The sequence below is a fragment of the Eulemur rufifrons genome, chromosome 7, assembly GCF_041146395.1.
Source record: "Eulemur rufifrons isolate Redbay chromosome 7, OSU_ERuf_1, whole genome shotgun sequence".
In the NCBI taxonomy this organism is placed as follows: Eukaryota; Metazoa; Chordata; class Mammalia; order Primates; family Lemuridae; genus Eulemur; species Eulemur rufifrons.
The window spans coordinates 121221470-121245660 of record NC_090989.1 but is presented as its reverse complement, the minus strand read 5'-3'; the positions used below and the strand labels follow the sequence as shown (position 1 = coordinate 121245660).

General features: G+C 45.4%; 1 protein-coding gene across 4 annotated transcripts in view; it reads right to left on the bottom strand.

Moving 5' to 3' along the window:
* KY (kyphoscoliosis peptidase) overlaps window positions 1-24191 on the bottom strand; it is a 43681-nt gene that overhangs the window by 8089 nt on the left and 11401 nt on the right. For 3 of the 4 annotated variants that reach the window (XM_069473213.1, XM_069473216.1, XM_069473217.1), the window contains 5 exons: window positions 15996-16070; window positions 13989-14051; window positions 12335-12417; window positions 8139-8247; window positions 6556-6673 (listed from right to left, as the gene is read on the bottom strand). In XM_069473213.1, coding sequence (XP_069329314.1) covers window positions 6556-6673; window positions 8139-8247; window positions 12335-12417; window positions 13989-14051; window positions 15996-16070 — 448 coding nt within the window. Of the gene's footprint in view, window positions 1-6555; window positions 6674-8138; window positions 8248-12334; window positions 12418-13988; window positions 14052-15980; window positions 16071-24191 lie in introns of all 4 variants that reach the window. The other variant, XM_069473215.1, reaches the window with a different exon arrangement.

Here is a 24191-nt window from a genome sequence, read left to right as displayed (position 1 = left end):
TTTTTTTTTGTTTTTTTTTTTTTTTTTTTTTTTTTTGAGACAGAGTCTCACTTTGTTGCCCGGGCTAGAGTGAGTGCCGTGGCGTCAGCCTAGCTCACAGCAACCTCAAACTCCTAGGCTCAAGTGATCCTCCTGTCTCAGCCTCCCGAGTAGCTGGGACTACAGGCATGCGCCACCATGCCCGGCTAATTTTTTCTCTATATATTTTTAGCTGTCCATATAATTTCTTTCTATTTTTAGTAGAGATGGGGTCTCACTCTTGCTCAGGCTGGTCTCGAACTCCTGAGCTCAAACGATCCGCCCACCTCGGCCTCCCAGAGAGCTAGGATTACAGGCGTGAGCCACCGCGCCCGGCCCTGACACCGTGTTAATTGACAAGAGCATATCAAAGTCTCCAATCAGTACGGTCAGTGCGTGTGTCCACGTGTGCACACGTTGGTGGGGGTAGGGAAGGACAAGGTGAGAGTTAGTGCAAAAGGCACCGATCTCTGGGCGGTGGGATTAAGAGTGATTTTAATTTTCTTCTTTAAACTTGACTATATTTTCTAAAATTTTAATAATGATTATGTGTTTTAGAATTGGAACAAAATCCACAAATACTATTTAAAATGACATTCTTCAGTGAATTAATTCCCATTCCTGTCTGTGCATATCACTTGCTAGTACGCTGTGGAGGGATAAGGGGCGTCCTGGGAACAACGGGGTTTGGAGAATGGCTCGTTTTTCATTAAGGTGAACTGACTGAGTGGCGCTGTGGACCTCTGGACGTGTTGCCCACTGATGCTTGTCCTCTGCTTAGAGCCGCCTGGAGTCAAGGGAGGAAGAAGCATTTAGCATCCATGCAGCCTCCAGGTGCTGGGGTAAAGTGGATGGGCAGTGGTGTGGGCAGTGGTGCCTGGCTCGAACTCTGCCTGGGAGAAGCCACATCCCAGGCAGTGTGCCCACGGGGGTATCCTCCCTGCAAGGGGACGGAGTGAAGGCAAGAGGACTTCCACATTGGGGAGCGGCAGTGAGAGCCTCCCCCGACCCCGGAAAGGGCTGGAGGAAGAAGACGCAAGTGGCAGCAATGTCCACCTGTACTGCTCTGCGTGGGGGTGGTGGCTGCTAGGCTGAAACAGGAAGTCAGGTCACCTCCCAGCTCTAAAGGTGACCTCCAGGGTGGCCTCGCCAGGCTCATCTGGGACAGAAAGAAAGGTTGGCATGGAATGATCTCCAGGGGTTGATTCTCCTCTGACAGGCCGAGGAGAAGCTGGGAGGGCCCTGGGGGATGCCCGGGGCAGACAAACGATGAAGAAATGACCTCAGCTGTAAGCTAATGCCTGTTTGACGATGATGTGAGGGTAATTTATTGCCTGGCAGCAATGCGCAAGATGAATTGGACAGATGAAGTCATAATGTAAAGCATTATTGTTAATAATCTATAAATCTCATGCAAAATAATCCATCTGTACAAGACAATGACTGTGGAACTCATAGGAGTTTTGTGTCCAGCCACTGCCTGCTAGTCAGGATGACCCACAACTCTTCCATGTCATCGAAAGGTCACTGTACGCTGTGTACAAAGCACGGTGGCAGGTACCAGGGGATAATACAACATGACCTGGTACAATACAACACAACAATATAATAAAATGATACTCCAAAAATAAGGCTCGGTGGCTGCCTCAGATGGGCTCACAGGTGGAAGGTGGGCAGATACGTGAACTGTCACTAAAATGCCAGTGTATAAGCAAAGCCTGTGGAGCCCAAGGGAGGAGGAATTAACTTTGTGGGCAGGAGCTGCGAGAGCAGTGAAGGGCCAGAGGGCCAGAAGCATTTCCACCTCCAGAAGAGCTCTGGCCCGTCAGCCTAGAGCACAAATATCACCCGAGGAGAGGAGATCTATTTAACAACCCCAGGCTGCAGACCCTCAGCTTTACTTTACAGCCTCGACAACCCCAGTGCCACCTGCCCAGCTTGTCCCAAGCCACCCTGGAAACCTGGATACTGATGCCCTGAGCAAGCGTCCTCAGAGCACCCTGGGGGATTTGGAGAGGACTGCAGCCCCCTCCCCAGCAAGTGTCAGGCCTTAGGGACCCAACCAGAGAAGCCCTGAGGGCATGAGGCCCTGAGGGCTGCAAAGGACCACATGGCCACCAAATGTGGCCTGATGGAGCAGGGCCAAACAGAGGTGCAGCTAAGCCGAAGGCAGTGTCATTACCTGGATTATCCTTGCTGGTCCCTAAAGCTGCTGAGGCATCTATAAATGCATTACCCTTATTGTTTAGAAAAGATTTGTGTATCCTAGTTTGGTGGGTTATATCCCCTCAGATATTAATCAAATAGGTGGCAGGTCAAGACTGTGACTGTCATTTTACACGAAGATGGCCCAGGCCCCACCATGGGAACCACGTGATTGTGCTACACCCAGCACCAGGGCCAGGGCCAGCAGCAGTGTAACTGAAATGTCTGGGTGGGCAGGGGTGCCCTGCAATAGTGGGCTCTGACCATCGCTTGCCCAACTCTGGTCACCTCTCCCAGGATGTCTCAGCCAAGCGGGGAGCAACAGGAGTGAGGGACCATAACTGTAGGAGAGATAATAAAGGATGCTTTTCGTTTGGTATTTTGTTGACACTATTGTGGTTTCTATACTGCAGCAGCACAAAAAAACCATGACTTTCACAATTTATGTACTTGATTTCTTGTAATATGACAGTGTCTTTGTATTTCTGCTATGTGCTCCCCTTTCCCTTTTCTTATACTACCTTAAAGGCTGGGTCAGTAACTTGTGGTCATGATAATATTAATAATTCTCAACCCAAGGCCCAGTGCAGAGCCTCAGGAGACCTCCTCTCTAACAGATGAGGAGTCAGCAATTCAGAGAGGGAGCCACCTTGCCTGGGGACACACAGCTAGCCAGCGGCTGAAGCAGCACTGGGACACAGTTGTCCTGATGCACAGTTCAGGAGCCTTTACGTTGCATTAGCCCTTTTGCAAATTAAAATTTTGTTTTAATCTGTAAATTTATAGGTAGTATACAGCGTGAAATGAAAAGATGGTTTGCTATAGTGACATAGCTCATTTGTGGGTGCCACCCTATCTATAAGGGTAGGGGGAGTTTAGATGTCCTTTTCAGAGGGCTTATATGACAAAGTCAGATTTGACAATAATTTGAGGTTATCCAACTAATCTGCATCTCCCAGAAGGCTTAGAAGGCCACTACCCATCTTTTGGGGCCTTTGGAACCAAGTGATGTTGTAGGACCGTGAGACCGTAGGACCTGGTTAGCACGATAAACCAGAAGCAGCCGTCTGACCCGTACATGCCCTGCCTGTGCTCTGTGACAGCTGGAGGATGAATGTAACACCAGCCGACATCTGATTGGTGACAACCAGCCCCCTCAGCATCAGAGCCTCAGACTGGTAATAAGCTCATGGCTTTTTCCAAAGTCCCTGAACAATCTGCTAGCTGGTGGTGCTAGAGCCGTGATAGCAGGGGAAGAGGATTTACTGGGGACTGGCTCAGAGGCAGGAGTCTGGGGAATTAAGATTGGCTCCTGCAAGGAAATGAGGCAGAATCAATTAAGGTTGTGGGCAATCCGGGCAAAAAGGGAGACATTCATGCTTGGCGGTAGGAAGTCAGAAAGAACTGGACCAGCAGCTATAAGCAAAGGCAATAACAGAAACACCCCACGTCAGTAACATGGGAAAGACAAGAAGGAAGCGAGTGATGTGAAGGTATCTGAAACCCCCACCAAATTACTTTGTGAAATCAATCTTTAACATGGCCATTGCAGGGAGGTGGGCGGAATGGACAGGCAGGAAGTAATGAGGGCCATGGGGCTACAGCTCTTGCCGGGAGGCCACCCTGACAACCACTCAGGGACAAATCAGCAAGTGTGGATTACACGTCTTCAGTTATTAAGGAATTAGCTAATGAATTCACCAAACTTCTGGCAGTTTTAAAGGTAAAGAGAAATAAGAAAGTGATGCATGGATAGGCTACTGGTCTTTAAAGCAAAAGCTAAAGGAATTCAGGGAACGGTGAGCTATTGTTCCCAGGCAGCGTGAGGAATTTTGTACGTGGTAATTGCCAGGTTGAAACTGACTTTAAATGATGCAAAGTGTTGGGATGTGTTTTAATGATCCGCTGTAGGCCAGGATATGGCCATTGTTAAGTATCCTGGACCAGGCACAAAGCTGACAGTTTCACTCAAGCCAAGTGTCAGTTTTCTGAGTCTATATGGGCCACCATGGTCTGCAGGAAAGCTCCGATACTCAGGGAAGATTAAAAAATACACACCCCAAATCAGGTTAGCAAACCCCAAACTGCACATTCTCGTTTGGTCTTACAGTCCTGCCAAGTAGGTAACGTAGTCCTCAATGCACAAAAGAGAAAACAGCCTGCAGGAGGTTAAGCACCTTACGAAAATGAAGAAAACTAGTAAGCGGTAAATTAAGGACTGGAACCCAGGTCCTTCTGGCTTTAACCTTGGCACTCCCGCTACAGCATGCTAGAATGTTTGCACTGGATAAAGGAGGGAACGCCACTAACGAGTAAACCCCGGTCTTTCTGGCTTTGAATCTGGCACTCCTTCTATAGTACGCTAGAAAGCACATACTGGACAAAGAAGGATGTAGCCTGTAACTTAAAAAAAAAAAAACAACAAAACACCCAGGTGTTTTCAAATTTGCAAAATCAGATGAAAAAAATCACATTCTGAAAGAAGCGAGGCAAAAATAAAGCTGAAAACTGACTGGTGGTTATTTCATTATTTAAAAGGAGAATAAGGCCCATTTCACAGAAGTCTGCTAGGAACATCCTACCATTTCCTGTCATTCTGTTATATAAACGTCTGTTGAGGGCCTCCTGGGTGTAGGATTCTGAGATGGGTATGGAAGCAGAAAGAGAGAGGGCTAAAGACACATACAGACCTCGAGAATCTGTAAGATGGATCAGAGGAAACGCGCACGGGGAATGCCTATATGCATAGACCTAAGTCAGGAAGGGAAAATGACACCATGTTAACGGTGTCAGCTGTCAGTGGTGGGATTCAAAGTAATAATTTCTTCCTTTCACTGTAGTGCATTTTATAAATTGTCTACAAGGAACAGAATTTTTTAAATCTAAAAATGTTATTAAATAAAAGCATAAGGCAACGCATGAGTGGGTGCACAGGTGTGCCAAGGACGTAGGGGGAAGGGAAGGCGGTGGGGCCCTCCTGCAGTGGGGCCTGGGAGGGCATTAGGGACAGGGCAGGTGCACATGAGGAGATGGAAGTGCGCAGTGTGTCACAACATGCAGGGCTGGAAAGGTGGTTGAGATCAGAGTTTAGAAGATTTTGCAGGACAGTGTGAACCTTTAGTCGTGTTCAGGAACCCAGGGCGAGAGGAACCTGGGCAGGGAGGCCGGTGAGGACCCAAGTTCCTGAGGAGGCCCCCAGGCAGGTGGGGGCTCCTGGGTGTGGGATGGGGAGTGGCAGTAGGAATGGAGGCGTGCAGAGGGCTGCTCTGAGGAGTGGGTGGGGAGCGGCCAGAGTGGCGTCCTCTGCACCCTGACCTGCCCTGGTTTCCCCTGGGGCTGTGGTCTCAGGGGTGGGCCTTGGAAGGGAGGAAAGGGAAGAGCAGGGAGTGGAACAGGAGGGTTGGAGCAACAGGAGGCCAGGTGCATGTCTGTGGCTGGCAGTGGGGATGGGGGTGGGGGGCAGTACAATGGGGCTCAGGCCAGGAATAGGCTGCTTGTTCCCGGTGCCTGGCAGCTGCTCACCTGTGGACTCAGTATTCGTTATATTTGGTTTGATAAATTGCCACCTGCAGTCCTAGTGGGCTGACATCTGGGTGCCTGAGAAGACCTACTCCCAGAGGCTGGCAGAGAAGTAGGCAGCCATCCATCACCCCCTGGGAAGGGCTCCTAGCCAAGGGCTAGCTGATGGTTTCCTGAAGGGACCAGCAGACCTCAGAGAGCTGGCACAGGACGCTGGGGGTGGGGGGTCAGCAGGCCTCCTCCAGCCCCAGCCTGTCCCGAGTCAATGAGAGCCAGTAGCGGCCCATTCTCCTGCTCAGGCCAGAGCTGTCTCCAGCCTCGGCAACCTGGCCACACGCTCACTTCCCCTAGTGCTGAAAATGGAGCCCAGAGGCTCAGAGAGAAGTTGCTTCCTACTTATTCAGCTTTCCAACTGACAAATCTTTTCAGCTGGGAGATCTTTAGTTTCCCCCGAGAACGGCCTTTCCCAGCCCCTTGGCATCCGCAGCCACTGTCCTCCCGTTCCCAGGCCTGTCGTTCTTTTAACCTTCAGCGGCACAGAGATGGGAGAAGGTGGAAAAAGGGCTTTTTATAACCAAATTATCTCTGTGCATTCATCTGCCATTATGTTAATGCATCGCGAAGCCCGGCAGATGGTACAAAGTCAATTATGCTGGTGTTAAAAAGGGAGAAATTGACCTTTTCAAGACTCACTTGGATTCCAGAGCAGAGTTTGCAAACTCAGGTTTCAGGCCTGGCATGCGGGCGAGGGTACACAGCGCTTCAGAAGGGGGACAGGGATGAGGTCTGGGGGTCAGCTCCTGCCTCTCCTACCTGCACATTCTCTCAAAGAGGCCAGCATAGCCGTCACAGTTGGTCTTCTGAGTCCGCAGGATGTCGGTGGGTTTGAAGGCCTGGCGGTCCTTCTCCTGGGCAGCAGCCATGTCATACTCTGGAGGGCAGAGGAGGGGCCGTGAGGAATCAGGGCTGGGAGGTGGTGAGGCCGGCATGGAGGTGAGAGGAGGCCCCATCCCTGCCCCAGGAAACCATGGCGAGCTGAATGGAAGCAGGACCCCGGGCCGAGTGAGATTTGGGAACTGTCACCTCTTTGTGCAGGTGGCAAGAGGAAGAGAAGGCCTAGGCAGAGTGGGCTGGGAGAGCTTGGGAGGGGAAGGAACCAAGACAGTGCTGGGGTGTGGGGCTCTCTCCACTTGCCCCAGCACACAGCTCTGCACGCAATTCCAGTGAAACTGTGCAGGTGGCCCCAAGCCAAGCACGCTGGCCCATGGGGCACAGTGAGCTGTGGTTAAAGCTCACCCCCAAGTAGAGAAGACGGGTCTCTCACAGCCTGTCACTTCACTAACAAGAGAATATGGGGACTGGGAAGACAGCAAGAGGCCTGTGGTGAAGCCCTGAGGCTGGAGTCACTGTAGCCATTGAGTGCTCAAAGGGACTGTGTGTGTGTGTGTGTGTGTGTGTGTGTGTCGGTGTGGGGGTGGGAGCAGTAAACAAGTCCTACCAAGTGTTCTGTTTCTGATCCTGTCCCTTTAAGGTACTGGTGGAGCCGATGGGGTTGGGGTGGGAGCAGGTGGCCCTAGGCTCTCTGTTGAGACTTCTTACCTGTGCCAGGTGAGCTCATCCTCTAAGCTGCACCCCAACTGTTGCTCCAGAAGGACAAAGGAAACGCCCAGTGGCAGCAGGTCAGGAAAGGCCCTGCTGGTCTTTACGTCAAAGAACTAGGAGTCCCCACAGCATAGCCCTCCATCCCCTCGTTTGTGTTTGCACGGCAGCAAGGGGCAGCAGCTGCTTAGCAGCCACCTCTGTGGCGTGGCTTGAGCCCGTGAGCTTCCTAAGGCTGCCCTGTGGTGAGCTGTGGGCAGCTGTGCAGGCCCACGCTCCCTCCAGTGGCTCTGAGAACCCTGGAGACTGGGCTGGGACCTGTGGCAGAGGTCACCAGTGTGGGAGCAGGAAGAGGAGTGCCTGCCCTTCCTGGCGCTGGTACTTAATGAAACTTCTGGTGTAGAAATAACTTCTCAAACAGCTGCAACTTCTCCTCAACCAATGGCCATCCTTCTTGGAGACGTCCTTTTGTCCTGGCCTCTCATCTTTGTGGAGTAGGTTTATTCTGAAGCTGGGACTGAGGGAAGGCTTCTTCTGGGTGGCCCCAGCTCTGGCCACTGTCTATGGGCAGAGGGCCATGTGGGATTTCTCCCCACCCCCAGCCAACCTTCATGGAGACTGTTAGCACACAGTGAATTTTACCCTCCTTGGTTGGTCTTTTGTTAGTCTAGCCATCTGCGTCCCCCTCCCCTGCCTTCCATCTCACTCTACACACTCTGATGATGGGATGGGAGCAGAGACCCCCAGGAAGTGGCAGCAAGGGGGTCTAGACCCAGTGATGCCACAGGTGGGCCTACCTATGTGATGGCAGATCCAGATCCAGATGGCACGGACCCTTTCCAAGTCACTGTGGGTCTCCTGGAGCAGGTCACTCACCAGCTCATCCAGGCCACTCTTCGCTGTCACCTGGGGAGCAGGAAGAGTGTGCTGTATCAGGGCCTGCAGGGGCCTGGGTAGGGCCCAGCACCCTGCACCTGCAGCCAGAGCTGCTCCTCCTCCAGGCAGAGAAACTGCAGGAGAGACCCAGAAGGATGAAGGCTGGCTGACAACAAATCGGGAGGAGGAGAGGGGTGGGACAGGGCAGGTGGTGCTGACCAGCTGAATCACAGGCCCTAGAGCTGCCAAGGCTTTTCTCTGTAGGTCCCGGGGCCAGCCAGGTGGACATTTGGGCAGCTGTAACAGCCCCTAGTCATGGTCAATACTACCAAAACCAATGTACAGATTTAACACAATCCTTATCAGAACTCCAACAGCTTTTTTTTTTTTTTTTTTTGCTGCAATGGAAAAGCTAGTCTTCAAATTCCTATGGATTTGCAAGGGGTTCCCAAGAGCCATAACAATTTTGGAAAAAGGAGAACACAGTTGAAGAGGTCACTTCCCAATTTCAAAACTTACCATAAAGCTATAGTATTCAAAACAGTTTGGTACTGGCATATGGATCATATAGACCAATAGAATTGAGTTGAGAAATAGACTCATGCATCTATGGCCAACTGATTTTTGACAAGGTTGCCAAGTCCATTCAGTGGGGAAAGAATAGTCTCTAACAAATGGTGCAGAAACAATTAGATTTCCACATGCAAAATAATGAAGTTGGATCTCTATTTTACATCATATACAAAAATCAACTCAAAATGGATGAATGATCCAAATATAAGAGCTTAAATCATAAAACTCTTAAAAGAAAACACTAAGGTGTCTTCATAACCTTGGATTTGGCAATGGATTCTTAGATATGACAACAAAGGCACAAGCAGCAAAAGAAAAAATAGATAAACTGGAGTTCATTAAAATAAAAAATTTTTGTGCATTAAAAGATATTATTAAGAAAGTGAAAAGACATCTTACAGAATGGGAGAAATCATGTATCTGATAAGGGTTAAATGACAGAATATATAAATAACTCCTACAACTCAACCACAAAAAGACAAATAACCCAATTCAAAAATGGGCAAAGGACTTGAATAGACATTTCCCCAAAGAAGATACACAAATGGCCAATAAGCACATGAAAAAATATTCAACATCATTAGTCATGCATGAGAAGAATGCAAATCAAAACCATAATGAGATACCATTTCATACTTCCTAGGATGGCTATTAAAAATAAAAGCAGAAGATAACAAGTGTTGGCAAGAATGTGGAGGAATTGGAACTCTCATACATTGCTGGTGGGAATGTAAAAGGGTGCAGGTGCTCTGGACGAAACTTGGGCAGTTTCTCAAAAAGTTAAATGTAGAATTACCATATGATCCAGCAATTCCAGTCCATGGTATATACCCCCAAAAACTGAAAGCAGGGACTCAAACAGATACTTGTTGACCAGTGTTCATTGCAGCACTATTCACAATAGCCAAAACGTGGAAACAACTGCAGCATCCATCCATGGATGAATAGATAAACAAAATGTGGTGTATACATACAGTGGAATCTTGCTCAACCTTATAAAGAAGGAATTTAGTTCTATACATACTGCAACATGGATGGACCTTGAAAACATGATGCTGGGTGAAATAAGCCAGACGTAAAAAGACAAATACTGTATGATTTCACTTAAATGAAATATTTAAGACTAGGCAAATTCAGACAGTAAGCAGAGGTTGCCAGGGGCTGGGAGAGGGGAATTGGAAGTCATTGCTCAGTGGCTGCAGAGTTTCTGTTTGGGTGATGAGTGTATTTTGGAAATAGATAGTGGTGATGGTTATACAACATTGGGAATAAAATTCATGCCAGTGAATTGTACTCTTAAAAATGACTAAAATGGCAAATTTAAGTTAGACATGTTTTACCACGATAGAAACAAAGAGATCAAACTAGCTCTTCTCACAGGGGCCTCAGGAGGAGACAGGCTGGGGCTGCTGGAGAGGGGGCCCTGACTGTGCTCGATCTTTGTAGAGAAGCCGGGGCACAGCCCCGCATTGGTGCCACGCTCCCCTCCACCCCACCTCCAGGGTACTCCGAGACGCCTGGAATGACCCTTCAGTGGCACAGGGACTCCAGGGCCCCACCTGCTGACCGTGCCTAGCACACTGGCGCTCTGACCTCAGGAGGCCCCCGGGCCCCTCATTACCCACTCTCCTGGCTGCCTCCTGCTTCATCTTCTAGGTGCGGCTCCAATTCCACTCTTTGTGCTTGTCCTCCCAGGGCATAGAACGGCACCCCACATTGCAGGTCTGCACCGCAGCCTGGGGTCCTGACTTAACCCTACATTTCAGCACCGTGGCTTCTCGCTCTTCAGTCCCCACCTCCTGGTATCCCCTGAGCCCATCTACCCCTGCTCTGTGGCCAGGTCTCTGGCCCTTGCTGGGCTCCTGGCACTGCACCTGAGCCTGGCTGGCAGCCTGTCCCAGCCCTTCTGGTGGCCTTTACAAAGTGCCCTGCTCTTCGGAGACTCTGGACCCCACTGCACTCCCTCACTCTTGGCAGCCTCACTGAGGAGCCCTCGTCCTCCCTCCGGCTTCAGCCACATGTGCCTTGGCTTTGGTTCAGGGCTCCTGCCTCTCCTGTGTCCTGCCCTCCTCTCCTCCTTTGCTCTGTCTCCTTCTCAGCCCTGCTCGCTCCAGCCGCCCCTCCTGCAGGCCCTGTGGGGCTCCTCCGCACTCCCTACTCCTCCCTCCTTCTTGCCCACAGCAGTCTGTCTGACCTTCCCGCCTCCTCTGAGCTGGCTCTTCAGAGGCAAGAGGTCCCGCAATGCTGAGGTAGCAGAAAGGAGTCTGTCCAGATTTCACTCGACCAGACAGCACAGCTCTTGCTGGTGCCCACACCTGCCCCAGGGAGCGCCCGCAACTCCCAGCGTTCCAGGACCTGTCCTCGCCTTGCCTCAGCCTCTTTGGTGGCTCCAGGCCCAATGGGCTCCCATCACCTTCCCCAATACGATGTCCATCCTATGGTCTCAGCTCTTCATGGAATCTGGTGACTCCCACTCAGTATTTCCCACCCAGACCTCTCCATGCTCGAATGGACAGCTGCCAAGTGGGCATTGCCCCTGGATATGCCACAGACACTAGAGCTCCTCATACCCTAAGCACACTTGTCATCCCCTAAAACCTGCTCCTCATGGTGAGGCACTCCCTGGCCTCCTCCCATGACTTAATCCAGCCATCTGGGAGCCTCTCCACGCACTCCCCACTCCACGCACACTGATGATGGGGTCCTTCTCCTCTGCCTCCAGCACAGGATTGGCCTTTCCACTCCTCCCTGTCCTCTGTCCCTGCTTAATCCAGGTCATGTCTTCTGCCAGGGCAGCTGGATGCCCCTGACTGACGTCCCTGCCTCTAGCCTGACTTTCTTGAGCCATGCACCTATCTATTCACTCATCATCTCAGCAAGGTTCCTGAGCACCTACTATGTGCCAACCACAGGGTTGTTTTTCTAAGACTGCTTACTGTCCTAGGAGGGCTCACTCTTATTTCAGAAAAGGGTCCAGTGCCTTGGCCCTCTGATCAGACTCTGAGCTGAGCTCCTGCCTGGTCCCCAGGACTCTATGTCTCCCTGGTGTTCAGCTCTTCAGTTGCCCTCCCACCCCACCCCTGGCACGCCCAGGCCCAGAGGCATGGGAGGCTGGTAGCTCACACCCTCCAGAGGTGAGTGTGGTCACAGTGGCTCCGACCATCTGCATTCATGGTCCTCCCCTCCTTTGCCCTCCCTTCCTCAATGGGCTGGGGGCTGCAAGCCTCAGCAGCAGTAGTGCCCAAGGGGGCAGGGGCAGGCTGGCCAGGGCGCCTGCCAGGGGGAGCCCCAGGTGTGCAGCCTGGGGTGGGAACACCAGAACCGTGGGTGGGGTGGGGGATGGAGTGGCCTCTGGTCCTGGGCAGGGGCTTGCTGCCTGGAACCTTCTGCTCCCCATCCACATGCTGTGAAAAGGCACTCCTGGTCCATCTGTCCTGGTGACTCAGGATATGTCAGAAGGAGAGAGCAGAGACTCTGCTGTCTTGGGGTGGGGAACTCTAAGCCACCTTGGGGGGCCCATGGCCAGAGGGGCCAGCTCTCCTACCTGTGAGGCATAGGTGTCCAGTTTCTCAAACTGCCGCAGGTCCAGGGACAGGGATTTCAGGCTGGACCGATCCCAGGGGTAGGCTGGAAACACAGGGAGGCTCGGTCAGCAGCTGAGGCCCCTTGAGGAGGGCTGCCTGGCCCAGGCCACGCTGCCTCTTTGAGGAGCTGCGACTGTCCGACCTTTAACACAATTCTCACAGCCTGAAACACTGGGCCCAAGACCTATATTTCCTGGAAGGGTTCCCTGGCCGGATTAGTCTGGGAATTATGGCAACTGCCATCGTCCTCTTGGAGGTCTGCAGGGAACAAAAACCTCTTTGCAGACCTTGAGAAGTCAGGAGTAAAGAAACTGGCTGGACCTCGGGGAACCGGCAATCCTGGACGTATCGATGATGGAATCTGCTTCTCCTTACCATTTAGTTTTCTGAAGATCCTGTTATTTTCCCCAGGAACGGGTGCTCCGTGGGCAGTGTGCAGGCAGTGCTGCTAGCCCCTGACAAGCTCAAGGAGGGAGGTCTGTGCCACGGCCGTGGAGCTGGGGTGCTGTGCCACAGAGCCGCCCAGGCGCGGGAGGAGGGCACCGTAGGGCTGGGCCAGCTGGGTGCCACAGGGAAGGCTGTGTTTGTCACCCAGACAGGCTTCCTCCCTGCCATGGGAGACTGGAGCACCCGTGCTGTGTGGTGGTGTCCTGGTGACAGGCACCGAGGGAGGCTGGGCCCAGAGTCACTCATCTATGGCCAGCTTCTCTCACAGGAAGCTTCCCGCCCAGAGATGGGGCCTTGAGTCAGGTCGCTGGGACAAAGACAGGGAGGAGAAAAGACTCAAGACCAATGCCGACCAGGGCCAGTAGCCACCCAGGCTGAAGTGGACTCAGACATTTAACAGGTTTCCACTCAGCATAGCTCTGCAAATGAGGTCTCCCCACCCCCATTCAGAAGGACAGCGTTTCCAACATGAGACTGAAAAACCTATTACTAGTTTTCCCCTTTCTTGGTTCCATTTTACAATATCTGAACATTAAAAATGCCCATAATGATTTATGCCTCATTAAATCTATCTTCTGAGCAGATTATATAAGATCCAAATATTATTTTGCATAAATATGTTTAAAATACCAATGACATTAACTAAATAATTTTAAAGCAAAACAATGGGAAGAAGTGCTGAACTGCATTGAGCCTGGGATGCCATCTGGTCTATACTGAGGGGGAAACTGAGGCTGAGGGAAGGTAAATGAGGGGCAAAAGCTGGATTCCAACCCAGGTCATCTGTCACCCCACTCAGTGTTTCTTCTCCTGTGTCACTCTGCTTACTCACATGCCTCCTGCCTTAAAGACATTTGGCATTCCATTTAAAGTTAACATAATTTGGAGTTCTGTTTTTAATATATCCCCTTAATGGACTGCCTTTTTAGTGGCGGGGTTTATGCTTCAGCTTTGGGATGACATCTGGCGTATGAGCTTTTACCTTTTCCACCCCTGGCACATACTGTTAATCAATCATGACACTCTTCTCCCCCTGAACTCCGAGGTGGCCCCGGACTCTCAGCACAATGCCCCAGGAAGTCATTGCCAATTGATTGGAGATTGGCCCATAAGGCTAAATCAATCTGGTCTCTTGAGAATAGCCTTGGAGAAGGCTCTGGAACTTACCATGGGCATCTTTCCCTCCAGGCTGCCGGGGTCTTGTGTTTCCATTTTTATCACCTTGTAAACCTATAATATCCCAAAGGTCAGAGGTAGAGACACTTCAGAAGAAACAGAAATACAAGCACTGATGATTCTCTTTGTGGTGGTCCATGCTTCTGACCCTTCCTCTTCACTCTCCTTTTTATAGCCTGCTTGCCCCATCCCACCCACCACCGAACTACTGCTGGAATTGCCATGAACTTCCTGATGTGGCAGAGGGGAGACTGGGAACCAGGCAGTGGATGACAAGAAAGGGAGCTGTAGTCTACCAACAGAGTTAGAAGTTGCTCTGACCCCAACGCTTTGGATTATTCAGTGGGTCCTCCTGGAACGTGCCCTCCTCTGAATTCTCCTGCCATCTTGGAACACAGCTGGTGATGCCGAAAGCAGTAAGAATTCACTGCCATATAACCCTAGAACAAGAACTGACCATGGATAAAAACAAAAATAAGGGCAGGGGAAAGCAATTTGTATGGTGTTTGAAACCCAGAAAGGTCAGGTAATTATTACTATTATTATTTTTTGAGACAGGGTCTCATTTTGTCACCTGGGCTAGAGTGCAGTGGTCTTATCATAGCTCACAGCAACCTCAAATTCCTGGGCTCAAGTGATCCTTACACCTCAGGCTCCCAAGTAGCTGGGACTATAGGTGCATGCCACCATGTCTGGCTAATTTTTTATTTTTTGTAGAGACAGAGTCTCGCTCTTGCTCAGGCTGGTCTTGAACTCTTGGCCTCCAGTGATCCTCCCATCTTGGCCTCCCAGAGTGCTAGGATTATAGGCATGAGCCACTGCACCTGGCCAGGTAATTATTAAATTATTCCTTTGGAGGATTAAAGGGCAACTGAATCCTATAAATTCAGGACTGTTAAAGCAGAATGGTAACCAATAGTTATTAGACTCCATGGGCAAAAAGAAAGGAACTTTTTCTACTGTGCCTGGCTTCCACCTATTAATATATTTTTGATAGAATGATAGGGGTTCAAAATGGTAACTAGCATTTATTGTGTACTTATTATGCCTGGCCTGGGCTTTATATTTACTATCTTATTTAACCTCACAAAAATCCTATGAGGGAGGTTTACATATTTTCTTCCTTTAAAGATGAGAAAACTTAGCCCCAAAGAAGGGTTAAGCCACTTGCCCAAGATCACACAGCTGAAATATATGAACCCAGACAGCCAACCCCCGAGCCTGCCCTCTCTCTGCTGGACTTCCCCCCTGAGATCCTGACTGCTGTAGACTATAGGACTGGACAGGCCTGGAGGATTTTGGCTCACTGAGGGGACATGAAAAAGACTTGAACCTCCACTGTTCTACAGCCTCTCGTCCTTGGCCTGCATTCCTTCTGAGCCCTCTGTTTAGCCATGAGATGGACAGATGCAGGGAGAGAGGGCTGAGAAGGGAGCGCAGGAGACATCATCGTCCTGGGCCTGGGATTCCATGTACCACACTGAGGGCAGCCAAATATGGTGGTTAAGATCACAGGCTTCAGAGTTGGACCTGAGTGAGCCCTGACCCACTTCCTAGCTGCGTGACTTGGGCAGTTATTTTACTTCTCTGAGACTTATTTTGTTGAGATGAAAAGTGGGGATAATATTGGTATATGTCAGAAGGTTAAAAAGTTAATAAATGTAAAATACTTAGTACTGTGCATGCCACTTTTTAGGCAGTCAACAAATGATGTCTACAAACAAGAGCAAAAACACTCTTGTCATGAAATGCATCTTCACCTAAATGCCTGGTGTTACCCATGCCTAATTCCAGAGAGGCACAAAAACAGTGATAGCTGGGTGTGGAGAAGAAAGTCTTCCAGGGTGAAGTTGTTATGTCTCTGTCTTTTCCCCCTTTGTAGGCCCATGTACTGCTTCTCTTTCCCTCAGAAGATGCCTGGGCTGGAGTCTGGCCCACCCAGCTGCCCCCAATCCTCCCTGCCAGCACTCCACCACAAGCAGCCCTGTACATACATACGTTTAGCCAAGGAGAACTTCTTGAGCAGCTGGGGCATGGCGTCTCGAGGGTGGACCTCTACAGTTAGCTGTGTCCCTGCAAAGGAAAAGGAGGTAATATTCTCAGCTAGACACTGCCAGAAAAGGGTGAATGTCTCATGACCAATAGTTGAACAACTAAATACAATTGGTTTGAGAACTGTCATTTTTATATATAAATAATTCTTTCTTTAAAAAAAAAACAAAAACAAAACTACAACAAACCAAGCAGATAGTTTCTAGATCCAGGCAAGAGCACACTTGACCACCCCATCTGTCCCACTCAATGCAACAATAAACCATGGACAGAATGCACGGGACAACTATTTGAGACTCTGCAATGTAAATCGTAGAAGGCTGATTGGCAAGGAAGAATTTAAAACGCTACCAAATTGGCAGTAAATTTTCCATTCTTCTTCCCCTTCTGGTATTACCTAGACAGGATAAAAGGCATTTTCCAACCCAGAATTGCACAATAGATGCAGAGAAAAAGCATTCAAGATAAACACTCTCATTCTGGCCTGAGGAGGGAAAAAGGGGACCCCCCTGCCTAAGAGACAGAGAAGAAGAAATCTTTTGTTGTTTTTTTCTTCTTTTTCTGTTATTTCCCAACTTAGCACCCAAACAATTCTGTTGGTAACAGTGGCAGCAATGATGTTTGTGGACACGCAGGCGCCTAAGACTTTGGGGGAAGGATAACGCTTTTCTCCTACCAGAGAACCTATAATACTGAGAGTATAAGGGCAAATACTCATTTTTTTCCCCTCTGCTTTCTGCTGATTGGCCCCAGATGCAGACACAGTTTTGAGAAATGCATGGCAGGGTGAGGAAACTAAATCTCTAGGTTTTTGGCCAGAGGACAAGGAAATGGGTCCTGAAGAGGAGGGAGCTTGAGATAGCAATTCCATAAGGTTGTGGATGAACTCCTGCAGTCCCTGCTGAGCTGTGCATGCATGGATCTTATCCTAAACATCATACTACAATCTTTGAGAACGCAACTATGGGGTAGACCAATGCCCAGGTCCCAGAGTGGCCACTGGGTGGTGCACATGCAGGGCAGATCTGTATAGCATTACAAAGGCTACAATTCAAAATTATTCAGCACAGGAAGACCCAGGAAAATCTCAATCTGGGAAGGAAAAGATAATCAACAGATACTAACTCCTTGATGACACAGATTTTGGAATTATTAGACAAAGACTTTAAAACAGCCATGATAACCATGCTCCAAAAAGTGTGGGCAAACAATTTTGAAATAAATGAAAAGATATAAAGTATCAGCAAAAAAAATAGAAGACATAAAGAAGAAAAAAATTGAAATTTTAGACTGAAAAATATAGTTTTGAAAATTCTCTGATATATATGCTCAACAGAAGAATGGAGATACAGAGTAAAGAGTCAGAGAACTTAAAGACAGATCAATAGACATTATTCAGGCTGGGTGTGGTGGCTCATGCCTGTAATCTCAGCACTTTGGGAGGCCAAGGTGGGAGGATCGCTTGAGGCCAGGAGTTTGAGACCAGCCTGGGTAACACAGGACACCCTGTCTCTACAAAAAAGTTTTTAAAAATTAGCCAGGTGTGGTGGTACATGGCCTGTAGTCCTAGCTACTTGGGAGGCTGAGGCAGCAGGATCGCTTGAGGAGTAATCAGCATGAGTTTAAACTTACAGTTAGCTGTGATTTTGCTATTGCACTCCATCCTGGGCGACAGAGCAAGACCTCATCTCTCTTAAAAAAAATTACTTTATCCAATTTGAACAACAGAAAGCATGAACAGTACCTAAGGGATCTGTAGTTTAACATTCATGTCATTGAAGTGTCAAAAGGAGAGAAATACTGTGGTGCAGAACAAATATTTGAGGGATGATGAAAACTTTTGAAATTTAGTGAAGACATAAACTTACAGATTCAAGAAACTCAGTAAATCCCAAACGGGATAAACACAAGGAAATCCAAGTCCAGATACATTATAATCAAAGTCTTGAAGACAAAGAAAAATATCCTGAGAGTAGTCAGTGAAAAGTGATGCATTACATACAGAATTGCTGCAGATTTCTCATCAGAAACCAGGTTACAAGGATGTGAAACAATATTTTCAAAATGTTGAAAGAAATAAACTATCAACACAGAATTATACATCCACTAAAAACACCACTCAAGACTAAAGGTACAAATAAGGACATTCTTAGATAAAGTAAAGCCAAGAGAATATGTAACTGACAGACTTGCTCCAAAAGAAATGTTAATGGAAGTTCTTCAGATGGAACAGAAATGGTATCAAAGGAAAGGTTGCAAGAGGAATAGAAATGATAAGTATCTAGGTAAATATATTAGTCTGTTCTCTTAAGTTCTTTAAAATATGAATGATGATTGAAAGCAATGATTATAACATTATCTGATAGGTTTTCAATATATGTAGATGTAAAATATATGATAATTATAACATAAAGTGGGAGAGTAAACATACCTATATGGAGATAAAATTTCCTCATTTTACTTGAAATTAAATATTAACTATAATTAGATTGTGAGAAATCAAGTACATATAATACAAATGGATCTATATACAATGATATAGTAAAAAATGTAATAAATAAATGTAAATGTAATTCTGAAAAATACAAAAATAGCAAAGAAGGCAGAAGAGGGGAAACAAGAAACAAACAGAAAGCAAATAATAAAGTAGGAGACCTAAATCCATATGTATCAATAATTACATTAAGTATAAGTGGTCTAAACACACTAATTAAAAATAGAGATTGTAGGAAAGGATAAACAAATAAGATTAAATTATATTCTGTTTCCAAGGATCCAAATTTAACTACTGTGATATAGGTTGGTTAAGAAAAACTCAGAAAGCTGGAGTTGCTATATTAATATCAGACAAAGAAGACTTCAGAGTAAGGAAAATATCAGGGATAGAAGAATATTAATAAATACATAATGGTAAAAGAGTTGATTCACCAAGAAGGCATAACAATTTTAAATATGTATACATCTAACAACAAAGTTTTGAAATGCATAAAACAAGAACTCATAGAACTGAAAGGAGGAATGGACAAATCTACAGATATAGTTGGAGATTTCAGCTCTATTCTCTCAGTAATTGAGAGAATTAACAGGAAGAAAATCAGCAAATATATAGAAGAATTGAACAACACCATCAACTAACAGGATTTTCTTGATGTTTATAGAATGCTCCATCCAATACCAGCAGGATCCACATTCAAGTGAATATTCAAGAATATTCACCAAGATGGGCTATATCCTTCCTTGATCATAAAATAAACCTTAAAAAGTTGAAGAGAACTGAAATTGTACAAAGCTGTTCTCTGACTTTAATGGAATTAAACCAAAGTAAAAAAAAACCCAGAAAGTAACTGGAAAATATCCAAACACTTAAAAATTAAGTAACATACTTCCAAATAATCCATGGACTAAAGAGGAAGTCTCAAGGAAGATTAGAAAATATTTTGAACTCATCAAAAATGAAAATATAACATATCAAAATGTGTGAGATGAAGCCAAAGCAGTGCTTAGAAACAGAGTCTCATTCTGTCACACAAGTTGAAGTGCAATGGCACAATCATAACTCACTGCAGCCTCAAACTCGAACTCTTGGGCTCAAGTGATTCTCCTGCCTCAGCCTTCCAAGTAGCTGGGACTACAGGAGCGTGTCACCACACCTGGCTAATTTTTCTTATTTTTTTTTTTTTAAAGATGAGGTCTCACGATGTTGCTCAGGCTGGTAGCATTAAATTCTTGTATCAGAAAAGAAGAAGGTCTCAAATCAATAATCTAAACTTCTAATTTACAAAAGTAGAAAAATAATGTAGCAAATGAAATCCAAGGCAAGCAGAAGAAAGGAAATGATAAAGATAATAGAATGAATCAATAACAATAGAGAATAATGAATGAAACCAAAAGCTGGTTTCATTTACTGATCTTTTTAAAAGATCAGTAAAATTGATAAACCTCTAGCTAAAATGATCAAGAAAAAAAGAGGCAAGACACAAACTAGGAGTCAAGACACTGATATCGGGAATGAAATGAAGGCCATCACTAGAGACCCTCACATATACTGAAATGATAATAAGGGGATACAAAAAAACTCTATGCACATAAATTCTATAATTTACATGAAATGGGCCAATTCCTTGAAAGTCACAAATTATCATAAAAACTCATGCAAGAAGTAGATAATCTAAATATTCCCATATCCATTTTTAAAATTAAACTTGTATTATAGTTTAAAACCCTTTCAAAAAAGAAAGCCATGCCCAGATGGTTTCAGTGGTAAATTCTAACAGACATTAAAAAAATAACACCAATTCTCCACAAGATCATTCAGAAAATGGAAGAGGAGTGAACACTTAACAACTCATTTTATGAGGCTAAAATTAATCTGACACCAAAACTGGATAAAGATAAGAAAAGAACATTACAGACCAATATCCTTTATGGACATAAACATAAATATCTTCAATAAAATATTATAAAATTAAATCCAACAATATAATGGAAAGAATAATATACCACAATCATGGGTGGTTTATTTTGGGAATGCAGAGCTGGTTCAATATTTGAAAATCAATGAATGTAATTCACCATATTAATAAGCCAAAGAAGAAAAATCACAGGATGATATATATTGATGCAGAAGAAGCATTTGACAAAATTTAATATCCATTCATGATAAAACATCTCAACAAATTAGGAATAGAACTTTCTCAATCTGAAAAAGGGTATCTACAAAAATCATATAGCTAACAGCATATTTAATGGTGGAAGATGGTATGATAACTATACACCATTGGGAACAAGTCATGGATGTCCACTTTCACTGCTCCTAATAACATTGTACTAGAAGTCCTACCCAGTGCAATAAGATAAGAAAAAGAAATAAAAGTCATACAGATTGAAAAGGAAGAAATAAGTCTGTCTACATAGGAAATCCCAAGTAATCTATAAGAAAAAGGCCCTAGAACTCATAAGTGAGTTTAATATGGTCACAGCATACAAGATTATCACACAAAATCAACTGTACTTTTCTATCATGGCAATTAGCAATTGAAAATTAAATTTATAAATAAACACTTCCCATAGTCCCAAATTTGAAATACTTAGGTATAAATTGAAAACAAACAAAAAACCCAATAGTGGCTCATGCCTGTAATCCCAGCACTTTGGGAGGTCAAGGTGGGAGGATCACTTAGGCCAGGAGTTTGAGACCAGCCTGGGCAACAGTGAGACCCTGTCTCTACAAAAGAATAAAAAAATTAGCCAGGCATGGTGATATACACCTATAGTCTCAGCTACTTGGGAGGCTAAGGTGGGAGAATCTCTTGAGCCGAGGAGTTCAAGGTTTTAGTGATCTATGATCAGGCCACTGCACTCTACTCCAACCTAGGCAATAGAGTGAGACCCTGTCTCTAAAAACACAAAACAAAATAAAACAACAACAATAACAAACCCAAACAAACATGTGCAGAATTGTATGCTGAAAACTACAGATTATGATTAAACAAATTAGAGAGGACTTAAATAAATAGGAAGACGTACCATATTTATGAATGGGAAGATACAATATTCTCAAGTTGGTAATTCTCTCCAAATTGATCTATAGATTTAATGCAACTTCAATCAAGTGCCTTGGAGGAATTTTGTAGAGATAGACAAGGTTATTCTAAAATTTGGATGTAAAGGAACTAGAATAACCAACCCAGTTTTGAAAACAAATAGAGGACTCTCACTATCTGATTTTAAGATGTATTAATAAAGCTACTTATGATAACAACAGTGTGACATTGGCAAAAGGATAGATACATAGATGAGTGGAACAGAATAGAGAGTCAAGAATAGGCCCACACAAATACGGCAAAATGATTTTTTACAAAAGTGCAAAGGCAATCCAATTCGAAAAAGGGCCAAAGAACAGATATTTTACCATAAAAGAGATTACAGATGGAAAATAAGCACATGAAAAGACATTCAGCATCATCAGCCACTAGGAAGATACAAATTCAAACCACAATGAGACATCACATCTATTAGAAAACCAATAATATACGGTTGACCCTTGAATAACATGGGTTTGAACTGCATGGGTCCATTACATGTGGCTTCTTTCCAACCAAAGGCAGATAGAAAGTACAGTGCTTGTGGGATGCAAAACCCACATACATAGAGGGTCAACTTCTCGTTTATGCAGGGCAGGGTGGATGGACTTGAGTATGCGCAGATTCGGTTATGCACGGGTGGTCCTGGAACCGATCCCTCCCGTATACAAACGGACAACTGTAATTTAAAAATGGTGATAATACCATATGCTAACAAGGATTCAGAGAAACTGGATCTGATACATTGCTGTTGGGATTGTACAAAAGAACAGCCACTCTGCAAAATAGTTCGGCAGTTTCTTATAAAACAAAACATGTACTTACCATACAACCTAAAAATTGTACCCTTGGGCATTTATCCCAGAGAAACAAAAACTTATGTTCACACAAAAACCCGAACACAAATGTTTATATGGTAGTTCTATTCATAGTCACCCCAAATCAGAAACAATCTAAATGTCTTTCATCGAGTGAATGGATAAACAACCTGTGGTACATCCATATCAAGGAATAGTTCTAAACAATACAAAGGAACTCTGAGGAGTGAAGGGAGGTTTAGAGTACACACAAAAGAATTTTGTAATAAAACTGCTCTATATCCTGATATGGTGGTGGTTACATGAGTCTATCCATGTGTTAAAACTCAGAACTATACACCATGAAATTTCAAGTTTACTGTATGTTAATTTAAATAAAATAAAAATAAAAACAAAAATAGCAACCACACAAAAAACCCTAAGCAGAATTAAAAGAAAACAAAAACTTGGATGGTACAGAAGGATATAAAGTAGAAAGTGAAAATTCTTTTAAGACTTCATTTCTACATTTAAAATTTCAAAGCAGGATTATAGTAGCATGCTTTTTGTAACCTGCTTTCTTCATTTAAGTTTTTACTTAAAAATAAATATAGCCATATGGCATCATTTTAAATGGCTGCATAGTACTTCTGTTTTCTAGATGGTTTATAATTCGGATAAGCAATTCCCTTTTGTTGGATATTTAGCTTTTCCCCAATGTTTTGCTTGTAGAAACAATGATGTGATCTACATTCTGATATATGCATGTTTACGCACTTTGCAACTTAGTTTCTTTGAATAAATTCTTAAATATGGATCAAAGAATATGGAGATATTTAAGGCTTTTGTTAGATATTGGCAATCTTTTCCCATTAATGATTTAATCAGCTTACGATCCTACCCACAGTGCAAGAGAATGCCCATTTTTTCATTCTTGCTGTGGTTGATCAAAAAATTGGCCACAATATTTTGTACTCCTTCCCCATGATAGCTCTTTAGTTCCACCCCTTGAATTTGGGCTGGCCTTAAGACTTGGTTTGGCCAATTAGCATTTGGCAGAGTGATGTACAAGTTTTGAGCCTAGCCTCGAGACTTTGAAGCTTCCACTCTTGTTTTGGGGATCCCAGCCATGCCTGCCATGTGCATCAGCCAGGCTGTGGATGAGAGACCCCGTGGAGCAGAGCAAAGCCTCTCATGTGAGGCCATCCTAGACCAGCTGGTGTCCAGCCAACCCACCAGCTGACAGCAAGCACAGAAGCCAGCCCAGCCAAGATCTCAGATCCGCTGGTCATGGCTCAGATGAGAAGAATGTCTGGCCAACCTACAGACTTGTGAGCTTGTAAATGCTTATTGTTTAAAGTCACTGAATTTTGTGGTGGTTTGTAACGTAAACCAGTGATACACTCACTGATGTTTGATTTGATCAACCTTTTAAATTTTTGTCAGTAATGATACCTTGCTGTTTTGTATTTCTTTAATTTTTAGTGTAGTGTTCTTTGCATATATTTATTTATATTTAAATTCTTATTTCATGAATTGGCTACTTTTCTATCGATTTATTATTTTTTCCTTATTGATTTTGTAAGAGCATCATTTACTAACCCTCTGCCTGCTAAATGTGTTGCAATTATTTTTCATAGAATAATAATGCTGACTTTCTTATGCAGCTCATGAACTTGCTCTGGGTGCCAAGGAAGGTAATTCTTAAACAATTTTAAAAGATACAATGTGGCCTCTCAAGGCATTGTTTTGAAGGCATTAAC